General features: G+C 53.0%; 1 protein-coding gene across 5 annotated transcripts in view; it reads left to right on the top strand.

Moving 5' to 3' along the window:
- Positions 1 to 23,459, top strand: part of LOC137430100 (V-set and immunoglobulin domain-containing protein 10-like 2) — a 199,108-nt gene that overhangs the window by 79,659 nt on the left and 95,990 nt on the right. For all 5 annotated transcript variants that reach the window (XM_068120655.2, XM_078780093.1, XM_078780092.1 and 2 more), the window contains exons 5-9: positions 11,828 to 12,067; positions 12,860 to 13,123; positions 14,655 to 14,747; positions 15,267 to 15,354; positions 15,472 to 15,506. In XM_068120655.2, coding sequence (XP_067976756.2) covers positions 11,828 to 12,067; positions 12,860 to 13,123; positions 14,655 to 14,747; positions 15,267 to 15,354; positions 15,472 to 15,506 — 720 coding nt within the window. The remainder of the gene's footprint in view (positions 1 to 11,827; positions 12,068 to 12,859; positions 13,124 to 14,654; positions 14,748 to 15,266; positions 15,355 to 15,471; positions 15,507 to 23,459) is intronic.

Raw genomic sequence — 23,459 nt, 5'->3', positions numbered from 1 at the left:
ACAACCAAAAGCCCCACAGGCCCGTGCACGTGGATTATGACCAAACATAAGGTAACCGTCACATGCGAATAAGTTAACCGCGACATGCGAATAAGTTAACCGCGACATGCGAATAAGGTAACCGCTACATGCGCCCCCCCCAGAATGCACTCCCACAGCCATGTACGTAGTTCACAGGCGCGCTCGGCAGTGCCGAGAAGGCTCAAGCAGTGCTCGGCCTGGGTACGCGCGAAAAAACGCCGCCGTGGGGTTGAGCCGACCGAGGGGCTGGTCAAGGCCTTGGGGGAGGCTGCCGAGGTTCCTCACGGGCCTCCCGAGGTTGCAGTTCGCGGGCGCGCTCGGCAGTGCCGAGAAGGCTCGAGCAGTGCTCGGCCTCGGTGCAAGCGAAAAGGGGTTGAGCCAACCAAGGGGTTGGTCAAGGCCTCGGGGGAGGCTGCCAAGGTTCCTCGCGGGCCTCCCGAGGATGCAGAGTAGGAGTAGTAGTTGCGCGAGTTGCAGCTTTCGACACGCGAGCTGTAGCTGTAGTTGTAGAGTTTTCGCGAGTTGTGAGCAGCAGTGCACGCGAAGGTAACGAAGCAGCCGTGCCGCCAACATCAGTGCGCGCGCAAGAGATGAGCAGCAGTGCCACCCACATCTTGTAACTGCGTTCTTTCGGAGGGTCCTGGAGCAGGCTCGCCCCTCTGGTCGTAGAGGAGGAGCCGAGCGCGGTGCGCGAACCACATGGCCGCTCGTCGTTTCCAAAACTCCGGCAGTTCGATCGAAACTGCGTTCGAAACCACGCCGGCATCCTTTCGGGAGAAGCCGGGGTCACCAGTTTAGGTGGCTTCCCTGGCCAGGGCGCGCTTGCCGTGTTCGTTTGCGGATCACGTCGGGGTCACCAGTTTAGGAGTCGCGGAAGGCGAGAGAACGAGGCCATTTCGTAGGGTTCGAAGCTCGTTTATTCGTACAGAAATCTCCAGCACTCTAAACGCGAACGGAAGTGGTACAGCTTTTATAAAGCCAAAACCCTCTTCGGAGGGCGTGGTTCCACAACCGCACGTGCGTCACTTCCACACAACCAAAAGCCCCACAGGCCCGTGCATGTGGATTATGACCAAACATAAGGTAACCGTCACATGCGAATAAGTTAACCGTGACATGCGAATAAGGTAACCGCTACAACTCCCTCCTTACGAGTGAGTGACTCGTACACACCATTGGACAAACGTCCGTTTGCCATAGCTGAAAATAAAATAAGGGAAGTTTAAGTTAAACAAAGGAAACCTGTCACAAGCAACCAGCAAGTGGAGGTAAGGAAAAAGATAAGGAAAAACGATATATAAATGAGGAATCGAAACCACCGACGAGCGGCTCGACCAGAAAAACAAGGCAAATGAAATGCAGGCCCAGAAACCGAAGGTTTCAACAAGGACCTGCGAAACACTTACCGTGTGCTCTCCCGCTCTCTCTCAAGTCTCAACACACACAGGAAACAAAGGGAAGACTTTACAATCAGAAACAAGGACACAATGGAGCGAATAAGGGAAATAGGAAAAACAACCAGGACAGAGTACTCACACCACGAAGCAGGGAGCGGCCATGACACCACACCCAGCGCAAACAACAGCCAGCAGGGGGCGAGAGAGAGAGAGAGACAGAGACAGAGACAGACAGACAGAGAGAGAGAGAGAGAGAGAGAGAGAGAGAGAGAGAGAGAGAGAGAGAGAGAGAGAGAGAGAGAGAGAGAGAAACACAAACACAAACATAGACAAAACTGAAGTACCGGTAACAGATATAAAACAAGCGTTACGCCTAGGTCCCCCATCGGTGAAGTGATGTGAGTTGACAAAGTGGAAGACGCAAGGCGGCCATCTTGGATTTTGACGTGGCGACCCAATTTTCAATAGCGTTCTCCGGACGCACGTTATGGCAGTTATGACGTTTTTAAGCATGAACCTTTAAAACCGAGCCCCTCCCTCATTTTTGATCCAATCGAGGGGAAACTTCACAGATCTGTTCCGCATGTCAGTCTACTAAAATGTCCTTTTGGAATTTGCGATAGCTCACGTGGTTTGGCAGATATCGTTAATTAAACGAAAATATTTTTAAAATGGATATCTCTTGAATCGCTTTATTGATCGACGTGAAACTTCATACTATAGTAGATGTCATGAAGAGTAACAAGTGTGCAAAATTTCAAGATGATTGGATGTACGGTCTGGAAGCTAGAAGTTGTTATTGCGTGAAGAAGAAGAGGCGTCAAGTGTGCGGATTTAATTATTTATCACATGTACAGACTGAAAGCATCGTTGGACACGACCTGTCGCGGTAATTTTAACCTCAAATAAAATTCTAATTTAAGATTTGTCAATAGCTGAGGTATATTAACAAACGAATAAAACAGATTTTGTCAAATTCTGACTTTTTTAACTCGATCGCATTTGACAGAGCTGTGACAATCTGAGGAAGAAGAAACCTCACATTTGCTTCTCCAATGTGCCATAAAAAAATGGATATCTCTTGAATCGCTAGTACCTCAGACCGTGAGTTGGTAATAATTTATATAATTCACACAGTGCAATACGTGCAGGCCGCTCCATGGAGCGACCTTGCGGGCTTATCAACGAGGCGAGGCATGACACACGTGTCTCAGCATACCTCAGATCAAGTTTGAAAACCAGCATCAACCGTGCATAAATTTGCATATTCGATCATTTTTGACAAAGTTATGGCACTTTGAACTTTGGTAGGGGACATGTATTGCTACGCAATACTCAGAATGCTTGTTTTTCAAGATATTTCGCTCACAAGGTTCAGACATATATATGGTGGCGGCCATTTTGGATTTTGACGTGGCGACCCAATTTTCAATAGCCTTCTTCCTTATGCCTAGATACACCCACACACCAGATTAGATGTTGGTACTCGCTTATTTATCAAGATATTCCGCTCACAAGGTTCAGACATACGTGGCGGCGGCCATCTTGGATTTTGACGTGGCGACCCAATTTTCAATAGCGTTCTTGCTTATGCGTAGATACACCCACACACCAGATTAGAAGTTAGTAGTTCGTTTATTTTTCAAGATATTTCGCTCACAAGGTTCAGACATACATGGCGGCGGCCAACTTGGATTTTGACGTGGCGACCCAATTTTCAATAGCTTTCTTCCTTATGCCTAGATACACCCACACACCAGATTAGAAGTTGGTACTTCGCTTATTTTTAAAGAGATTCCGCTCACAAGGTTCAGACATACATGGCGGCGGCCATCTTGGATTTTGACGTGGCGACCCAATTTTCAATAGCCTTCTTCCTTATGCCTAGATACACCCAAACACCAGATTAGACGTTGGTACTTCGCTTATTTTTCAAGATATTCCACTCACAAGGTTCAGACATACATGGCGGCGGCCATCTTGGATTTTGACGTGGCGACCCCATTTTCAATAGCGTTCTTCCTTTTGCACAAATACACCCACACACCAGATTAGACGTTAGTAGTTCGTTTATTTTTCACGATATTTCGCTCACAAGGTTCAGACATATACATGGCGGCGGCCATCTTGGATTTTGACGTGGGTTGCACCCACACACCAAATTAGAATTCGGTCCTTCACTTACGCACGCACGGACGCACGGATGCACGCACGGACGCACGGACGCACGGATGCACGCACGGACGCACGCACGCACGCACACCGGACGGAGGGGAAAACCAGAGTCCCCCTTTCGCTCCGTGGTGCGACGGGGGACAATAAATCCCCTCTTCGGAATCACAATTAATCTACATCTATTTAATATTATTCATTCACATGGGAACACGGGACAGACAAGGCGCTATCTAATATTATTCATTCACATGGGAACATGGGACAGACAAGGCTCTATCAAATATTATTCATTCACATGGGAACACTATTCATTATTCATTCATTCACATGGGATGGTCCACGTCGAGGTGGGCCGGCTTGAGGCGGTCCACAGAAACGCGGTCAGGAGTACCGCCGATGTCCAGGGTGAAGTGCTTCACCCCGGTCTCCAGCACGCGGAAAGGCCCGTCGTATGGGGCCCGCAGTGGTGTCCGGTGGGCATCGTGGCGGACGAAGACGTACTCCGCCGTGCGAAGCTCCGGGGCGACGAGCGTCGGTGGGTGCCCGTGGCGTGCCGTTGGCATCGGGGCGAACCTCTGGGCGGTCTCCTGCAGAGCGGAGCGCTGCTGTGCCGCGGACCATGGTGCCGTGGAGTCGGGGAGGAACTCGCCCGGCACCCGCAGCGGTTGCCCGAAGACCAACTCCGCCGCGGATGCGCGCAGGTCATCCTTGGGCGCCGTCCGGAGGACCAGCAGGACCCAAGGGAGCCTGTCGACCCAGCCGCCGTCGCGGAGGGTGGCCCGGAGCACGGCCTTCAATGAGCGGTGGAATCGCTCGCGCAGGCCGTTAGCCTGGGGGTGGTAGGCCGTGGTTCGGTGCAGCCGGACCCCGAGCCCCCACGCGACCGCCCCCCAGAGCTCCGAGGTGAACTGGGGGCCGCGGTCGGACGAGATGTCTGAGGGGGCACCGAACCGGGTGACCCAGGTGGCGATAAACGCCTGCGCGATGTCCGCCGCCGTCGTCGACGCCAAGGGCACGGCCTCCGGCCACCGGGTGGTGCGGTCCACCATGGTGAGGACGTGGGTGAAACCCCGCGAGGGGGGCAGAGGTCCCACCAGGTCCACGTGGACGTGGTCAAACCGGCGTTCCGGCGCCGTAAACGGGGCCAATGGGGCCTGGGTGTGCCGGTGCACTTTGGCGCGCTGGCACGCGAAGCATGTCCTGGCCTAGCCACGGACGGCCTGCCGGAGGCCATGCCAGACGAATTTGTCGCGATCAACCTCTGGGAGGCCTTCGTGCCTGGGTGGGACAGGCCGTGGATGGCGTCAAACACCTGGCGCTGCCAGCCCGCGGGCACGATGGGGCGAGGCCGCCCGAGGGAGACGTCGCACAAGAGGGCCGCGCCCGCGCCGTCGAACGGCACCTCGGTGACATGGAGGCCCATGACGGCGGTCCGCAAGGCCTGGACGTCGGGGTCAGCGGCCTGGTCCGCTGCCATCCGGGCATAGTCAATGCCGAGGTGGACTGTGTGGGCGACGGCCCGGGAAAGGCAATCCGCCACCGGGTTGTCCTTCCCCGCGACATGCCGGATGTCCGTCGTGTACTCGGACACGGCCGAGAGGTGACGCTGCTGCCGGGCCGACCACGGCTCGGCGACCTTGCCCATCGCGAAGACCAGCGGCTTGTGGTCGACGAAGGCCGTAAACGCACGGCCCTCGAGCATATGGCGGAAGTGCCTGACCGCCAAGTGAAGCCCGAGCAACTCGCGGTCGAAGGTACTGTAACGGCGTTCGGGCGGACGAAGCTGCCGGCTAAAGAACGCCAGCGGTTGCCAAGCTCCACGCACCCATTGCTCGTGAACCGCGCCCACCGCGTAGTCCGAGGCGTCGGTGGTGAGGGCGATCGGTGCATCGGGCGCCGGGTGCGCGAGCATGGTGGTGTTAGCCAAGGCGAGCTTCGCGCCCGTGAACGCCGCGTCCATCTGCTCGGTCCAGGTGACGTCACCTTTGCCCGGCTTACCTCGGAGAGCTTAGTGCAGGGGGCGCAGGAGCTGGGCGATACGGGGCAGGAACCGTTGGTAAAACTTCACCATGCCCAGGAACTCCTGCAGCCCCCTGATCGTGCGGGGGCGCGGAAACCCCTTCACCGCCTCCACCTTGGCCGGCAGGGGGACGGCTCCGTGCCTGGTGATGCGGTGCCCCAAAAAATCGATTTCGGCGACGCCGAACCGGCACTTTGCGGGGTTCACAATCAGGCCATGCTGGCCCAGGCGTTCGAAGAGCGTGCGGAGGTGGTGTAGGTGCTCTTCGCGGGACGCGCTGGCGATGTGGATATCGTCCAGGTAGACGTATACAAAATCCAAGTCGCGCAGGACGCTGTCCATCAGCCGCTGGAACGCCTGAGCCGCATTCTTCAAACCGAAGGGCATCTTCAGGAATTCGAAGAGTCCGAATGGCGCGATGACCGCCGTCTTCGGGATGTCCTCCGGCCTGACGGGGACCTGATGGTAGCCGCGTATGAGGTCCACCTTCGAGAAGAAGGACATGCCCGCCAAACGGGCAGAAAAGTCCTGAATGTGGGGGACGGGGTAGCGGTCGGGGGTGGTGGCGTCATTGAGACGGCGATAGTCCCCGCACGGTCGCCATCCCCCGCCGGGCTTCGGCACGATGTGCAGCGGCGATGCCCAAGCACTCTCCGAGCGCCGAACGATGCCGAGTCGCTCCAGGGTAGCGAACGCCGCTTTTGCTACCGCTAGCTTCATCGGCTCGAGGTGGCGTGCCCGGGCGTAGACCGGTGGCCCGACCGTGGGGATGTGATGGGCCACCCCGTGCTTGACGGCCCCCGCCGAGAAGGTGGGCCGCGTGAGGGCCGGGAAGCTGGCGAGGAGGCGGGTGAATTCGTCCGCTGCCGGAAGCGTACAGATCAACGTGGCCGGAACCGAACCGTTCGGCAAGCCGCTTGGCAAGCTGCTCGGTGAGCCGCTCAGTGAGCTGCTCGACGAGCTGGGCAGCGCACAAGCGAGTGAGCTGAACGTCTCGGCCTGGACAAGTCGTCTGTGCTTTACGTCGACCAGGAGCCCATTTGCGCACAGGAAGTCCGCGCCAAGCAATGCCATGGGCACGTCGGTGGTGACGAACGACCATCGGAAAACCTGCCCTCCGAACCGCAGAGAGAGGCAGCGTTTTCCGTACATACGGATGGGCGTCCCATTCGTGGCAAGCAGCGCGGGGCCCCCACCCGCGGTGTGCTTGTCCGACGTATCGGCAGGAACGACACTCACCTGCACTCCCGTGTCGCACAGGTAACGGCGCCTGGATAAGGTGTCCGTTATGAACAGTAGGCTGTTCGAACGTCCGGCGCTCATTGCCACTATCGAGCGCCGGCCCGGGCGTTTCCCGACCTGTCGAAGGAGCACGGCGGATGACACTGTCGAGCGTCGTGGCCGAACCTGGCGTGGAACCGGCACCAGGTGGTGGAGCTGGAGGAGCGCGGCTGGCTCCGCCAGGCTGGTGGAGCCAGCGGTTTTCCCCGCGGTGGCGGTTTTCTCCGCGGTGATGGGCGGGGCATGGCGGCGGCCACGAGGTGTGCATCGGCATCAGCCTCGGGATCCACGAGGTGTGCAGCAGCATCAGCCTCGAGATCCACGACGGCCGCACCGACTCTCGCCCGCATGTCCGAAGCCGCGAAGTACCTGTCTGCCTCGGCGGCCAGTGCTCGGGGTTCCGTTATCACGGTCCCGGTTAACGCGAGGCGTACCTGTGCTGGTAGTTGGCGACGGAAAAGCGCCCGGAATAGAGAACCAGGGCTTCGTCGCCCAACAACGACAGCATATGGTCCATTCGGACCGATGGGCGCGTGTCGCCGAGCTCGGGGAGATCCAGGAGGTGGTCGGCCTGTACGTCCTCCGTGAGGCCGAACGTGGCTAGGAGTAGCCGCTTGAGCACCTCGTACTTGTAGCCGTCCGGTGGGTGGCGAAGGACGGACACAACTCGAGCGGCCGTGCCGGGCCCGAGGGAGGCGACGACGTGGCAGTAGCGCGTGTTGTCGCTGGTGATGCGCCGAAGCTGAAACTGGGCTTCAGCTTGGACGAACCAAACTTCGGCCTGGGCCTCCCAAAATTCGGGAAGTTTGACCGACATCGCATTGTTTGCCATTGCAATGGCGTCGTGTTCGGAAGGATCGCTATGGCAGATCCAACGTCGAGGTCACCAAATGAAGCACGGTGCTGCGCGCGCTAAGGCTTACGAAAGGAGCAAGCGGACAACGCGGTTCATACAAAAGAGTCTTTATTCAAAGCACTCAAACTGCAGCACTGAGCTGCTCGGGGCTGCGCGCCCCGTGTATATCCTGAGGCCACGCCACTCTCCCCGGCGTGGCCCACCCCCACATGGTGTGCGGGGTGATGTCACCACGTCAGTGCTTTCGTGTCCGCCACAATGGCATATTTTTTTTGTGGGGGTGAACTTACTTTTCAAGATGTCTTAGAACCAAAAGTTCATTGGAATTATGTTGAAATTATTCTAGATTTTGTTAATGTGACCTTTAAAAGAAACAAAAACCACATTTGACATTTCGAAACAAATAAATAATTGATCCTTGAAAGTGGTGTAAACTGATATCGAACTCAATTCATGGACAGTACAGTATTAAACTTCTGTACGTTTTCCAGAAGTAGCTCTTTATTTTTCACATTAGCGAAATTTTTTGTTAACAAAAACAAAAGTTAAATTACGACTGGGATTACGGACACTAAAATTACAGTTCAGTACTTCGTGTAACCCCCACGAGCATTCAGGAGAGCACGTACACGTTGAGGCATGCTGTTCACGAGATTTGCCAAGGTTTGTACAGGAATCGCTTGCCATGCAGTGACAATAGCCTGCTGCAATTCACGCACAGAGGTCGGCTGCTGGTCCAAGTGGTCGATTTGACGCGTTAATTCTGCCCACAAGTTCTCTATCGGATTCATATCCGGGGACATGGCAGGCCACTCCATATGCTCTACACCACGGTCAGCAAGAAAGTGTTGGATCATGCGAGCACGATGAGGCCATGCATTGTCATCTTGGAAGACAAAGTTTCCTCGAAAGGCTGCACGAGCAAATGGAAGCAATGTTTCTTCCAGAATGGCCCTGTACTTGAACTGGTTCAGGTTTCCATTCAGAACAACCAGGTCAGTTTTGCCCCCTGCATGAAAAGCATCCCAAACCGTCACCCCACCACCTCCAGCTTGGACTCTTGGCACTATACAATCTTTGTTTGAGGCTTCATGCACTTGTCTGCGCATTCGGACGCGGCCATCTTGACGATAGACCAGAATAGACCTTCGCTCCATCGTGCGAAGTCCTTCCTAGGCACACCTGAGCTCCTCACCACATACAAGGCTTTCATCCGCAGCTCAATGGAATACTGTTCTCCCCTATGGGCTGGTGCTCCTGCCTCACACCTAGCTCGGCTTCACGCTGTTGAAACCAAAGCTTTCAGAATCATTGGAATCTCCCGCGATGAAGCTATCTCTGAGGGCCTTTCACTCACTCACCGCAGGCAGGTAGGTGGTCTTTCTGTCTTCTACCGACTCCTCTCCGGCCTTGCTCCCCCAGCTCTCTCTGTGCTCTGTCCCCCAAATATTCCTACAGGTCGCACAAGATCTGCCAGCAAGCCTCTGATGGTTAAACTGCCGAAATCTCAGCTCTCTGCTCACCTTCACTCCTTCATTCCTCTTTTCTCCCGCCTCTGGAACAAACTCCCACACTCCCTTCAATCCCACTCCTCCCTCCAGGTCTTTAAAACAGCTGTTCACCACCATCTCTTATCTTCCCCCATCCAAAACCTTGATCTTTTCTACCCCCACGAATTCACCCCAGATCCACCTTGTTTGTAATTCCAACTTCTTTCCTGGTAGTCCTGGCAGTGTCCATATGTTTTATGCCTCTCCCACCCCCTTTCCCATGCCTCCCACCCAAAGCCCTCTCCCTCCCACAGATCTCTCGATGTCTCCATGTCTCTCGGTTCCTGCTCTCAAATGTTGTGTTTGTGTCCTTCCCCCTCTCTCCCCATCTTGTCTACCGCTCCCGATGTTATTTGTTTTATGTGTCGGTTTGTCGGTTTGTCTTTCTGTGTGATAAATGTTCGCTCTTTCACGAGCCTCGATCTTGTATACAAAAAAAGAAAAAAAAGAAAAGAAAATAAATCTAGACTCGTCACTGAAGATCACGTGATTCCAGTGTCCTGGCTGCCATTGACGGTGCTCTCTGGCCCACTGCAATCGGCGCTGGTGGTGTTGTCTGGTCAGGCGTGGCTTTCTCAGGGGACACCTGGCACGATAGCCTGCTTGAACCAGTCGTTGGTTGACTAGCCTTCTGGATACAGGCACATTTGTCAGTTGCTGCCACTCAGCCCTAAGCCAATTAGCTGACTTGGTATGGCCATTGCGGACTCACCGGTGCAGCTGGCGATCATCCCTCCTTGTGGTTCTGCGGGGACGTCCTGGCCTCGGTATTGGAGTAGGGACACCCCTCTGAGCATTTCGTTTCAGGATCTTTGACACCTGACCTTGAGTGATGCCATACTGCCGAGCAATAGCACGCTGTTTCATGCCGTAATTTCGTAAAGCCACCACTCCATGACAAACAGCATTGTCGAGTTGACGAACCATCTCCAGAGTAAGCGGCAGTAACTTTTGGAGATGTGCAGCAGCAATTGTTTTCCACTAATACATAACGCAACAACCCTTGTATACCGACTGTGAAACCAATAATCAAATGCACCTGTCCGTGCATTTTGCCACGCCACCTGTGATATAATCCTGTTGTTGACTTCTTGCTGCGACAGACAATCAGTGACATGGTTCTTTTAACAAATAAATCACCAAAGTGTAAAAGAAACTCACCAGATTGATATACTGAGTTAAGAAAGTAAACCCAAGTCAAAAAAAAAAAAAATTCCATATTAAATGCCAAGTCTGTATTAGCAAAATATGAATATTTTGTCATGTAAGAGTTTAATGCATTAATTTTTTGTGTTGTCAATCTAATATCCTACAAAATGGTTACGTAGTGACCTAGTGGTGACATTTAAGAGCTTACATATTAAGAGGTTGTGGGTAAAGAAATCTAGCTGCAGCCCAGAAGGATTCCCATGTCCCAATCAGAATGTTGATAACCAAGCTGGCTCGCTAATGATTTTCAGGGAAGGGGTGAGAATGCCTTTCCTGCCTGGTTTAGTCTTCCAATTTAGCCAATCCACACAAAATTGTTGACTCTTATTGCCCTCAGAACAAATTACAGTCCACACTACATGATGAATCTAAGGCAATGCTGCCCACATCCCTATAATTGAATAAAAAAGGAGATCCTCACCACATACAAGGCTTTCATCCGCAGCTCAATGGAATACTGCTCTCCCCTCTGGGCTGGTGCTCCTGCCTCACACCTAGCTCGTCTTCACGCTGTTGAAACTAAAGCGTTCAGAATCATTGGAATCTCCTGTTATGAAGCTACCTCCGAGGGCCTTTCACTTACTCACCGCAGGCAGGTTGGTGGTCTTTCTGTCTTCTACCGACTCCTCTCCGGCCTTGCTCCTCAAGCTCTCTCTGGGCTCTGTCCCCCAAATATTCCTACAGGTCGCACAAGATCTGCCTGCAACCCTCTTATGGTTAAACTGCCAAAATCAAGACTCTCTGCTCACCGTCACTCCTTCATTCCTCTTTTCTCCCACCTATAGAACAAACTCCCTCACTCTCTTCAATCCCACTCCTCCCTCCAGGTCTTTAAAACAGCTGTTCACCACCATCTCTTATCTTCCCCCATCCAAAACCTTGATCTTTTCTACCCCCACTAATTTCACCCCAAATCCACTTTTTTGAAATACCAACTTCTTTCCTGGAAGTACTTGTTGTCCTTGTGTTTATACTTCTCCAACCCCCCACACCTCCCCACCGCCTCCCCCCAAGCCCTCTCCCTCCCACACATTCCCGATGTCCTTGCTCTCAAATGTTGTGTTTATGTGCTTCCCCTTCTCTCCCCATCTTGTCTACCGCTCCCCTTTTTATATACTTTGTTTGTTTGTCTGTTTGATTTGTTTGTGTGATAAATGTTAGCTCTTTTACGAGCCTCGATTATGCATACAAAAAAACAAGGAAAAAGATAATTAAATGATTGTTATAGTAAATAATGGCCAACAAAGGGTGAATTCGTTGTTGGGAACATGTTGTTAAAAAGTGAGTTGCATGTTAATGTATTTGTTTCTTTGACCAGGACGACCAACTCTTAAACCAATCTGCTCCGCCTCTCTGCACAATGTCACCCATGTTCAGCTAATTTGTGTTTGGGAAAATTGGAAAGATCCACCACAACTCAAGTGGTCTCCCTCCAGTACAGATCACTTCAAAGAAGAGAACGTGTCTTTGTTTGTCAAGAAAGATGATGCTAAAACAGGAAAGGTGTATACCTGCGATGGGAAAAGCAACAATGGAGACACAGATTTGTGCCACTTATGTGAGTCTGACAAGGAAGTAATGAAAGCAAGAGGAAACATAAAAAATGGTGAAAATCAACAGTAACAGCATCGCAATGACAAATGATAAATCAGACTTGACATTGCAAGATTATATTATTTATTGAAACGTTGTTGAGTGAATTGCATTCTCAAGGGCAATCTAGTTCTGGCGATCAATTTGATTCCGTTTTTAAAAAATTTTGCATTAACCTTAGTAAGTTTAGATCTTAAGGGTGGTACCCCATGGTATAGACCACAGTCCAAATTCTTTAATTTATAGGTCTTAGCCTTGAACACCTTGCCTTATTATATTTATTGATTTTATAACTGCCTCTGGTGTGCACTTTCAGCCTAGTGTTGGCTTAGCGTTTAGGGTGCCAGCTTGGGATCCTAGTGATCATGGGTTCGAAATCCCGGTTGGTTGCTGAATTTACGCCAGGGGGGTTGAACTCAGCCTGTACATACCTTCCGAGGTCGGCAAATTGAGTACCAGTTCACTGGTAAATTCCCTGGTAATTCCCTGGTAATTCCCTGTGTCGCAAAAGGCGACTAACAGGGTTAGTGGCAGGAAGGGCATCCGGCCATAAAACAGTGCTTCAAAAAAGGAACCAAGCCCCCACTCTGCGGGACCAAAATGGCCTCTAAAGGTGGTTCTTCTTCTTATTCTTCTCTGGTATGCACTTGCGCAAGTGTATTGCGCGGTGGATCTCTGACGGATCGAAGATTATTTGAGAAGGGAAATGGGATTTTTTCGACTTTTCTCGTCCTCACTTTTGACTTTTTGTGTGCAGATTCACCAACTGCGGGAGTGTTGGGTAAAACTCAAGTTTCTCCTGGTGATCGTATTTTCCTCAGATGTGAGTCCATTGCCATCCCAGTTCCCAACGTAATATTTGGTATCAAGGAATCATCGGCATCTGGAATAAGCACCATCATTGATCGTGAACAAAGCATCACAATTAACAATGCTCCACGATGCTCAACATTTCACACCAAGTGCACGGCGACCAACATTCTTGGAGAAAAAAGTGCTGAAGTCAGAGTAGAAGTGAAATGTAAGTGCAAGGTGTTTCTCGCTTCCAATTATCCTACTCTATTTCATCACGGTTCCAGGTAAATAACCACTTTGAGTCATCATTTTGATGCTACGGTTGGGTGGTTTGCCATCCCTCTCCCAGCAGTAGTTAGGGCAGGAATTTGAAATTTGGCCATTGTGTCGGCGATAGCTCGCCGACTCTTCGTGAAGGACGAGGTTTTTATACAGAGATACTATTATCTGTATATCAAAGCAATGGCACTGGCAGTTTTCTGTCTGTCTGTTTCTCTCTTTCTGCCCATTGGTTAGACAGCTCGCTTCACTCCGCCCACAGCGACATCATCAGTTGGAAGGCTGACTCCACCCACCGGCATTTTAATTTTCATGCAGTTCAGGCCGAACACATCGTCGAACTTGTCATATTCACAATTACCATGCCCTACCATTACATCGCTAAAAATAAACTTACAAGAGAATGCAAGACAACACTTTGTTGCCTATACACCGCCTCGAAAAACGGAGGGTTTCCACAGAACGCTGCCCCGAGGGTCCCTGCTGGTGCTAGTAATACAGTAAACCGGTCAGACTTGTAATAAACTCTCCCACCCGGAGTGGTGTTACACGATACACATTTACATGGAGAATTTGCATCGTCTCCCTCCCCCTAAACCCCTGCGACTATGAAATGTTTATGCCTATAAAACCTTCCTAGCCACACCCCAAGTACAACCACCAAATTTCAGCTAAGTTTAGGAGTGCATATATAAATAAGCCACACACACACACACACACACACACACACACACACACACACACACACACACACACACACACACGCACACCAAGTTATATATACTGTAGTATGATTACTGATGACGTTTGTCTTACAAGCATATATGACTACAGCATTAATGGCGACACTTGAGGGCACTGCGCCTGAGTGGTGAGGACGCAACTGGTAAACCCAGATGTTGTCACGTTCAAATTTGACTGAAGATAACAGTAATAAGAATTCTGATGATAGGTTTGAGGAACATGAGGTAATCTCAGGAGAATCACATAACTGTCAAAGTTATCAGTGAAAACCCAGCTGGCTCTTCAATACGCTTCAGAAGGGTGTAATCTGCCTGCCTTGCCTAATTTGGTCCATCCACATGGTGCACATTTCAGAAGGGTGTAAAAGCACCATTCCACACATTGTGATTGATTCTTAATGATCTCCAGCCAACTTGTGATGAGCACCAAATACGATATTCAACATGTGAAAAGCTATATTTGCCACCAAAAACTCTTCCACTGATGGAGAAAGAAAATCATAAATGTAATTATGAGTCACATGCATATGTCACCTGGGTTTCAAAGGGTGCATCTTGTTTAGATTATCATTATATTCCCATAACCATTGAAGGCACTTTGAATAAGACATTGTTGTTGCAGATATTGATGTTTTAACTCCTACTCTCGGGATGAAAGGAATTATTCCACCACCATGTACCTCTACCTTGAAAGTCATCCACTTATTCTTACTGTTTGTTCTCTTGTGTGTTTAGGTTTGAAAAGCATGGAGAGGAGGATCATTATACTGATGCTGGTGTGCCTTGTACTTGGGGTCTGTTTGTTCTTCTTGATTCCGAAAATAAAATGTAAGCATTTCTTTCCCACCTGTCTTATAAATCCAATCATTTATTTTTGGACAATTCAAAGGAAACAATATTCATAAGCACACAAACCAATCCTTGCTCTAAATTGCAGCTCCTATGCAATCGTTGGCACCAAATCTGCACAGCAGTTAATGCTCGTATCTTATTGAAACTTGATTCTTGAAACTTGGATTAAACAAACTACATCTCCATCGCACTAGTATGGAATGCCTGATGGACTCGTAGCGTGGTCAAAAGTCTGGCTTTGGGTCACACACACACAAACACACACACACACACACACACACACACACACACACACACACACACACACACACACACACACACACCTGTGAAACTGTCTCAAAAGTACGACAACACATTCTGAAAATTCCCTAAATTACTCGATATGAAGAGACGAATGTGCACAACTATTTCAAAAAAAACTTTGCAATAAAGTTTACTTTTTCAACTAAACAGATGGTATATGCTTTTGATGGTATATGTTACCTTTTTCCACAGATAAATATGCTCAACGGAAGTCATGGAACAAAGTAAATGGTTCCAAAGCTAGTAAATACACCACAAGGAATGCATTACGCACATGCATGTATGTATAGCTTCAATTTTAAGAATGTTCCATTGATATATAAATACATACAATACATTTTGGTTTTTTTCATGTCATACATATATCTATATTAAGACAGCTTTATTTGTTTTCCAGCATGAACGACCCAAGGATTGCACCATTCAATCAAGGTAGGGCTTGTTTGAAACGTACTTTCACATTAAAATAATTCATTCTACCTAAAAACACAATAACGGATTGAGAACAAAGGGTCCACTCCTGCATGGAGACCCTTTCCTCAAAGGACTTAACTAACATATTGTCGCGTGACTACCCTGTGTGGTGAACACCGCAGGGTGACACAGATGACCAAATGAACTGAAAAACTCCGAGGCATTTAATTCAATGGCGGACCTTCATTACACGCGAGGGAAAGGGGGATGACGAACTTACCTGGACGGCTCCACCCGATGTCTTCGCACTTGGATAAATTAACTCAAACAACACGGAATTAAAATGTACAAAAATACCGGATTTATTAAAGAAAATGCCGGTCACAAAATAATGCACGATAAAACTAAATTCCTAACTGGAGCTCTCCCACACAGACCTGTATACAGACAAGGAATAAAACAAGAAGACGTCATGCGGAGCACGATACTTGCAAAATCCACGCCCCACCCCCAAGAACAAAATTCCATTGATACGGCAAATTGTCCATTTCATCAAGAATAAAATTGACAATCTTGATCAAAGCTCGGGTCAATAGGAAGAAAAGTGATGATTTTTCAGATGAAAAATGATGATTTTGGAAGGTTGACCTTGAGTTGACCTTTGACCTTTTGACTTCAAAAATAGCTGGTTTTCCTATTTAGTGACTCAATGTGCAAATGCTGTTCAATTTTCAAGTCAATCGGATGAAAATTGAGGTTTTTAAAAACTTGGCCTATGTTGACCTTTTGGCCTATGTTGACCTCAAAAATAGCTGGTGGTTGAATTCAGTGACCATATATGCAAATCCTCTTAGAATTTCAAGTCAATCGGATGAAAATTGATGATTTAAAAAATTTGGCCTATGTTGACCTTTTGGCCTATGTTCACCTAAAGTCCTAAAATATAATTTGTGGTTAAATTCAGTAACCAGATATGCAAATGCTCTTCAAATTTCCAGTCAATAGGATGAAAATTGAGGATTTTAGAAATTCAGCCTATGTTGACCTCAAAAATACTTGGTGGTTGAATGCAATGACCAGACATGCAAGTCCTCTTCAAATTTCAAGTCAATTGGATGAAAATTGAGGATTTTATAAATTTTGCCTATGATGACCTTTTGGCCAATGTTGACTTTTTGGCCTATGTTGGCCTCAAAAATACTTTGTGGTTGAATTCTGTGACCAGATTTGCAAGTCCTCTTCAAATTTCAAGTCAATTGGATGAAAATTGAGGATTTTAGAAATTTGGCAAAGTTGGTGACCTTTGGCCTATGTTGACCTTTTGACCCCAAAAACAATAGGCTTCTTGCTTGTGACCAACTTGACCATTTGGTGAAGTTTCGTGACGATTGGTTTAGATTTGTGACCTGTAGGCCGGTGACAAACAAACAAACAGACAGACAGACAGAACCACAAACGCAACCAACGCAAATATGTGTTGTTTGTGGCCTGGTGTTGGCTTAGCGGTTAGGGTGCCAGCTTGGGATCCTAGGATCCTGGGTACGAATCCCGGTCGATTGCTGAATTAATGCCAGCCTGTCATCCTTCTGAGGTTGGCAAATTGAGTACCAGGTCACTGGTAATTCCCTGTGTGTCGCAAGAGGCGATTACACAGGGTTGGCGGCAGGAAGGGCATCCGGCCGTAAAACATTGCTTCTGAAGGAGCTGCGCTCCAACGCGAGTCGAAAGAATTGACGCGACCAAAGACGGAATTCGTCCGAGTTGCTTTATTGAAACAAAACAGCTCAGGTATTCTGACAAAAGCCCGTTTATCGGGCAGCAATATATATACACATTTATGTCGGGAAGTTTGCCCGGCAAAAGCTATACCGGGCATGCCCGGGTGTCAAGGGCGAGCCTTGGAAAGGCGAGTCTGGACCTGCCTGGGCGTGTTTGGCTGCGGCCTGGCAAGTCGAGGCTGGGCGTGCCCGGGCGCTCTGGACGAGCACTGGAAAGGCGAGAGCGGGCATGCCCGGACGCTCTGGGCGAGCCCTGGAAAGGCGATAGCGGGCATGCCCGGACGCTCTGGGCGAGCCCTGGAAAGGCGATAGCGGGCATGCCCGGACGCTCTGGGCGAGCCCTGGAAAGGCGATAGCGGGCATGCCTGGATGCTCTGGGCGAGCCCTGGAAAGGCGAGAGCGGGTATGCCCGGGAAAGACGAGACCGGGCGTGCCCGGGAGGTTCGGGCGTGCCCGGGAACAGTGAGTCCGGGCATGCCCGGGAGAGGCGCGTCTGGCCGTGTTCTGGCCGGTGCAAGGCGATTGTGTGCATCCAGCGGTAACCGCTACACACGCCCCTCCAGAATCGACCTGCACCGGCAGGGTCAATTTAAGGGGGGTCCGGATGACCCGGCCGAAGCGACCCCTGGAGGGTCGTGGGGAGGGGTCCGACGTGGTGGTGGGTGGTCGAGCGGGGGGAACTGTGGACGGGGGGCGGCCTCGCCGCGGAGGAAGGGCCAACCGTGGTGGTCGGTCAACGTCCATGTGTGCCGGTTTGAGGCGGTCCACAGAGATCCGGTCCGACCGGCCGCCAACGTCGACGACAAAGGACTTGTCGCCCCGTCGCAGGACCCGGAAGGGCCCATCGTACGGCGGCCGGAGTGGCCCCCGGTGTGCGTCATGACGCACAAAGATGTACTCCGCTGTGCGAAGCGCCGGGGGGACGTAGGACTGGGGGCCACCGTGGCGGGACGTTGGCACGGGGGCAAATCGGCGGGCGGCCTCCTGGAGGTCCGAGCGCTGGTGTGCGACGGACCAGGGACTGGTAGCGTCGGGCACGAACTCGCCCGGGACGGGGAGCGGCTGGCCGTAGACGAGCTCGGCGGCGGACGCCCGGAGGTCCTCCTTGGGGGCCGTGCGGAGGCCCAAAAGGACCCACGGCAGCCAGTCGGTCCAACCGTCGTCCTGAAGGCCGGCCATGAGTGCGGCCTTCATGGAGCGGTGAAACCGCTTGCACAACCCGTTGGCTTGGGGGTGGTAGGCCGTGGTGCGGTGCAGCGTGACCCCCAAAGAGCGGGCGACCGCGCCCCAAAGTTCGGACGTGAACTGTGGGCCGCGGTCGGACGAGATGTCCGCCTGTGCGCCGAAGCGCGTGACCCAGGTGGCGATGAACGCCTGCGCCACGTCGGCGGTGGTGGTGGAGGTGAGGGGCACGGCCTCCGGCCACCTGGTGGTCCTGTCCACCATGGTGAGCAGGTGGGTGAACCCCCGCGATGGGGGCAGGGGACCCACCAGGTCCACGTGGACGTGGTCGAAACGCCGTGCAGGCACGGTGAAAGGTGCCATCGAGGCCTGGGTGTGGCGGTGGACCTTGGCCCGCTGGCAGGCCGTGCAGGCGTTGGCCCAGTCGCGGACGTTCCGTCGAAGGCCGTGCCAGACGAAACGCGCCGACACCGGCTTCTGAGAAGCTTTCCGGCCCGGGTGAGAAAGGCCGTGGATGGAGGCGAAGATGCGGCGCTGCCAGGAAACGGGCACGATGGGGCGAGGCTGGCCCTGGGAGACGTCGCAGAGCAGGACGGTGCCCGCGAAGGGGATGTCGGCCAGGCGGAGGCCCGTGTCCGCCGCCCGGAGGGCCTGCACTGAGGTGTCGGTGGTCTGGTCGGCCGCCATGAGCGCGAAGTCCACGCCGAGGTGGACCGCGTTCGCGCTGGCCCGAGAAAGACAGTCGGCCACAGCGTTGTCTTTGCCGGCGACGTGCCGGATGCCCGTGGTGAATTCCGACACGGCGGAGAGGTGGCGCTGCTGGCGGGCCGACCACGGCTCCGTGACTTTGGCCATTGCGTAGACCAACGGCTTGTGGTCGACGAAAGCCGTGAACGGGCGGCCCTCCAGGAGGTGTCGGAAATGGCGAACGGCCAGGAATAGACCGAGCAGCTCGCGGTCGAACGTGCTGTATTTTAACTCGTTCGGCCGGAGCTGCCGGCTGGAAAAAGCGAGTGGCTGCCAAACCCCGTCCACCCATTGTTCATGGACGGCGCCCACTGCGTAGTTGGAGGCGTCCGTAGTGAGGGCGATGGGCGCGTTGAGCACCGGGTGAGCCAGCAGCGTTGCGTCGGCGAGGGCCCGTTTTGCGCTCGCGAAGGCCGCGTCCATGGCCGCGGACCAAACGATGTCATGCTTGGCCGGCTTGCCCCGGAGGGCCTCGTAAAGGGGCCGCATGAGCTGAGCAGCGCGGGGCACGAATCGGTGATAAAAATTCACCATGCCGAGGAACTCTTGTAGGGCCTTGATGGAACGGGGACGCGGGAACGTGGTGATGGCCTCGACCTTGGTCGGCAGCGGCACGGCCCCGGTCTTGGTGATGCGGTGGCCCAAAAAGTCAACGGTCGTCGTGCCGAAGTGGCATTTGGCTGGGTTGACAATTAAGCCGTGCTCGCTGAGGCGACCGAACAGTGTTCGGAGGTGGAGGAGGTGCTCGGCGTGGGACGTGCTGGCGACGAGGATGTCGTCCAGATAGACGAAAAGAAATGGCAGGTCGCGCAGCACGCCGTCCATTAAGCGCTGGAACGCCTGGGCCGCGTTCTTGAGGCCAAACGGCATCCTCAAAAATTCGAACAGGCCGAACGGCGTGATGACGGCCGTCTTCGGGACGTCGGCCGCCCGGACAGGTACCTGGTGGTATCCCCGTATCAGGTCAATTTTGGAAAATATGACCCGTCCCGCCAAATGGGCGGAAAAGTCCTGGATGTGCGGGATCGGGTACCTGTCGGGGGTGGTAGCGTCATTGAGGCGGCGGTAGTCGCCACACGGGCGCCATCCGCCCCCCAGCTTTGGCACGATGTGCAGTGGTGAGGCCCATGCACTATTGGAGCGCCGCACGATGCCGAGGTGCTCCAACGCGTCGAACTCGGCCTTTGCCATGGCGAGCTTGGCCGGGTCGAGGCGGCGGGCCCTGGCGTAGACCGGCGGGCCCGTAGTGGGTATGTGGTGCTCGATCCCATGCTGCACTGCGACGGCCGAAAACGTCGGCCGCGTGAGGGCCGGGAATTCCGCAAGCAGGCGAGCGAACTCGTTCGCCGTCGGGAGGGCGCACGCCAGTTCGGTCGGCGCGGAGCTGCTCATCGTGCACGCCAGGGAGCTGAAGGTCTCGGCGTTGACAAGGCGACGACGTTTGACGTCGACCAGCAGCCCGTGCGCGCAGATGAAGTCGGCGCCCAGCAAAGCCATGGGGACGCAGGCGGTCACAAAGGTCCACTGAAAGCGCTGGCTGCCGAAGCAGAGGGTGACGTTGCGCGGACCGAAAGTGCGTATGGCCGAGCCATTAGCAGCGACCAAAGAGGGGCCGCAAACGGCGTCCCGCCTGTCCTGCTCGGAGGCGGGTATGACGCTCAGTTCGGCGCCGGTGTCACAAAAGAAACGCCGCCCGGACGCTTTGTCCCGAATAAAAAGCAAGTTGCCCAAGTGGCCGGCGCTCATGGCTGGGAATGAACGCCGGCCCGGCCGTTTCCCGACTTGCCGAAAGTGCACGGGGGTCGGCACGTCCGAGCCTTGTGTCCGAACCTGGCGTGGTAATAACACCACGCCTGGTCAGGTGTAGGCCGCGGCCGTCGTGTCGGAAGCGGTCGGTGCGGCGTGGCGGCCGCCAGTTTCACCGGCAGTTCGGCCTCCAACCGCGCAGGGCGCTCGGGCGTCGTGGGCGTCGCCTCGGACGGCGGCAGGCTCCAGGTAGCCGCGCCGATGTGTTGGCCCGCCGAGGAGATCTTATCGGCTTCCCTGGCGAGGGCGCGGGGATCGGTGATCGACGTGCCAGCCAGGGCGAGGCGTACCGGGTGAGGCAGCTGGCGAAGGAACAACTCGCGGAACAGAAAATCCGGAGAGTGCTCACCGAGCAACGAGAGCATATAGTCCATGCGCTCAGACGGGCGCGTGTCGCCGAGCTCGGGCAGGTCGAGCAGGCGCCGTGCGCGTGCCGCCGGTGAGAGGGCGAAAGCGTCGAGGAGGAGCATCTTCAGCGCGTCATACTTGTCGGCAGCCGGCGGGTGCTCGAGGAGGCTCAGGGCGCGGGCCGCGGTGGCAGAACAGAGCGCTGCCACGACGTGGTGGAAGCGGGTGTCGTCCGCGGTGATGCCTCGCAGGGCGAACTGGGAGTCCGCCTGGGCGAACCAAACAGCCGCGTGAGCCTCCCAGAAGGTAGGCGGTTTAAGAGTCACTGCCGTGTCCATGTGGGTAGGTCACCAGTGAAGGAGCTGCGCTCCAACGCGAGTCGAAAGAATTGACGCGACCAAAGACGGAATTCGTCCGAGTTGCTTTATTGAAACAAAACAGCTCAGGTATTCTGACAAAAGCCCGTTTATCGGGCAGCAATATATATACACATTTATGTCGGGAAGTTTGCCCGGCAAAAGCTATACCGGGCATGCCCGGGTGTCAAGGGCGAGCCTTGGAAAGGCGAGTCTGGACCTGCCCGGGCGTGTTTGGCTGCGGCCTGGCAAGTCGAGGCTGGGCGTGCCCGGGCGCTCTGGATGAGCACTTGAAAGGCGAGAGCGGGCATGCCCGGACGCTCTGGGCGAGCCCTGGAAAGGCGATAGCGGGCATGCCTGGACGCTCTTGGCGAGCCCTGGAAAGGCGATAGCGGGCATACCCGGACGCTCTGGGCGAGCCCTTGAAAGGCGAGAGCGGGCATGCCCGGGAAAGACGAGACCGGGCGTGCCCGGGAGGTTCGGGCGTGCCCGGGAACAGTGAGTCCGTGCATGCCCGGGAGAGGCGCGTCTGGCCGTGTTCTGGCCGGTGCAAGGCGATTGTGTGCATCCAGCGGTAACCGCTACACTTCAAAAAGGGGACCACGGTGCCCAAAAAAAGGCCAACCCCAGCTCTGTGGGGAAAAATGGCCTCTAAAGGTGGTTCTTTTTTTTTTTTCTTCGTGGCATTTAGCTCAAATCGGCTCTTAAATCTCGTCAGGAATCGTCAAAAACCCTATCGCGTCGTTGGCGGGAAAATGTGCTCCTTGGCGCGAACTCGGCCTCGCTGCACGTCCGCTCACTCCTGGCTTCGTCAAGAGCATAGGGAGCAGGCAGCGCCCGTCCACTTGTCGTTTTTGCTTGGGAAACCGCAGTTCTCTGTCCGCAATTTCTCCTCCTCACGATCACTATCAAGATGTCAGAACATGTCCGTTCATGATGAATCTTCCTTGTGCAAGAGCCAATAAGCGACCGTTCGCTATGGGATCCAGAACGAGAATGGCAGATGTACACTGTTCCACTTATTTTGTACTTGAGACTCTGACGTCATCCCACGACATCTCTGTCTCTGCTCCTATCAGTGAGTCTCATCTTAGCAGTCTCTGTATCAATCAAATCCCTGCCAATTACTGCTCTTTGAGGCATGGCTCCTGGCCCTGCCTGTGCCTGTGCGCTCACCAAGTCGGTGTTATCAGTGATAGTGCTTGATGCCTGGTTTCCGGTTGGTTTTTAAATAGTGTGGTTAATGGCCGATTTCTTATGCGGTGTCTGTAGTGCGGTGTCATAAGGAACACAGGAAAATTTACAGAGGCAATTACATACAGGGGATTAATTTACCCAATAATCCCTCACTAATTAACAAACTCCACCCCTCTCATGGGGACGAAGATACATTTACACGACACGACATCTGGATGTCATTTACACGACATCTGGCCACGCCCACGACGAGACCTCGCTTGCTTTTTCATATCTCCCATGACACGTGTTTGGCCTTTGTTCGATTGGGAATTGTTGAATTGAATTCCTCATTCATGAATGATGAATGAATGATGATGAATGATGATGAATTCATCATTCATCATTCATCATTCATCCTTTTTCATCTGAAAAATCGTTACTTTTCTTCCTATTGACCCGAGCTTTGATCAATATTGTCAATTTTAATCTTGATGAAATGGACAATTTGCTGTATCAATGGAATTTTTTTTCTTTGGTGGGGGGGGGGGGGGGGGGGGATTTTGCAAGTATCGTGC

This window comes from Myxine glutinosa, chromosome 6, assembly GCF_964187855.1.
Source record: "Myxine glutinosa chromosome 6, kmMyxGlut1.1, whole genome shotgun sequence".
In the NCBI taxonomy this organism is placed as follows: domain Eukaryota; kingdom Metazoa; phylum Chordata; class Myxini; order Myxiniformes; family Myxinidae; genus Myxine; species Myxine glutinosa.
The sequence above is the reverse complement of the archived record's forward strand: the minus strand, read 5'-3'. Positions and strand labels throughout refer to the sequence as shown.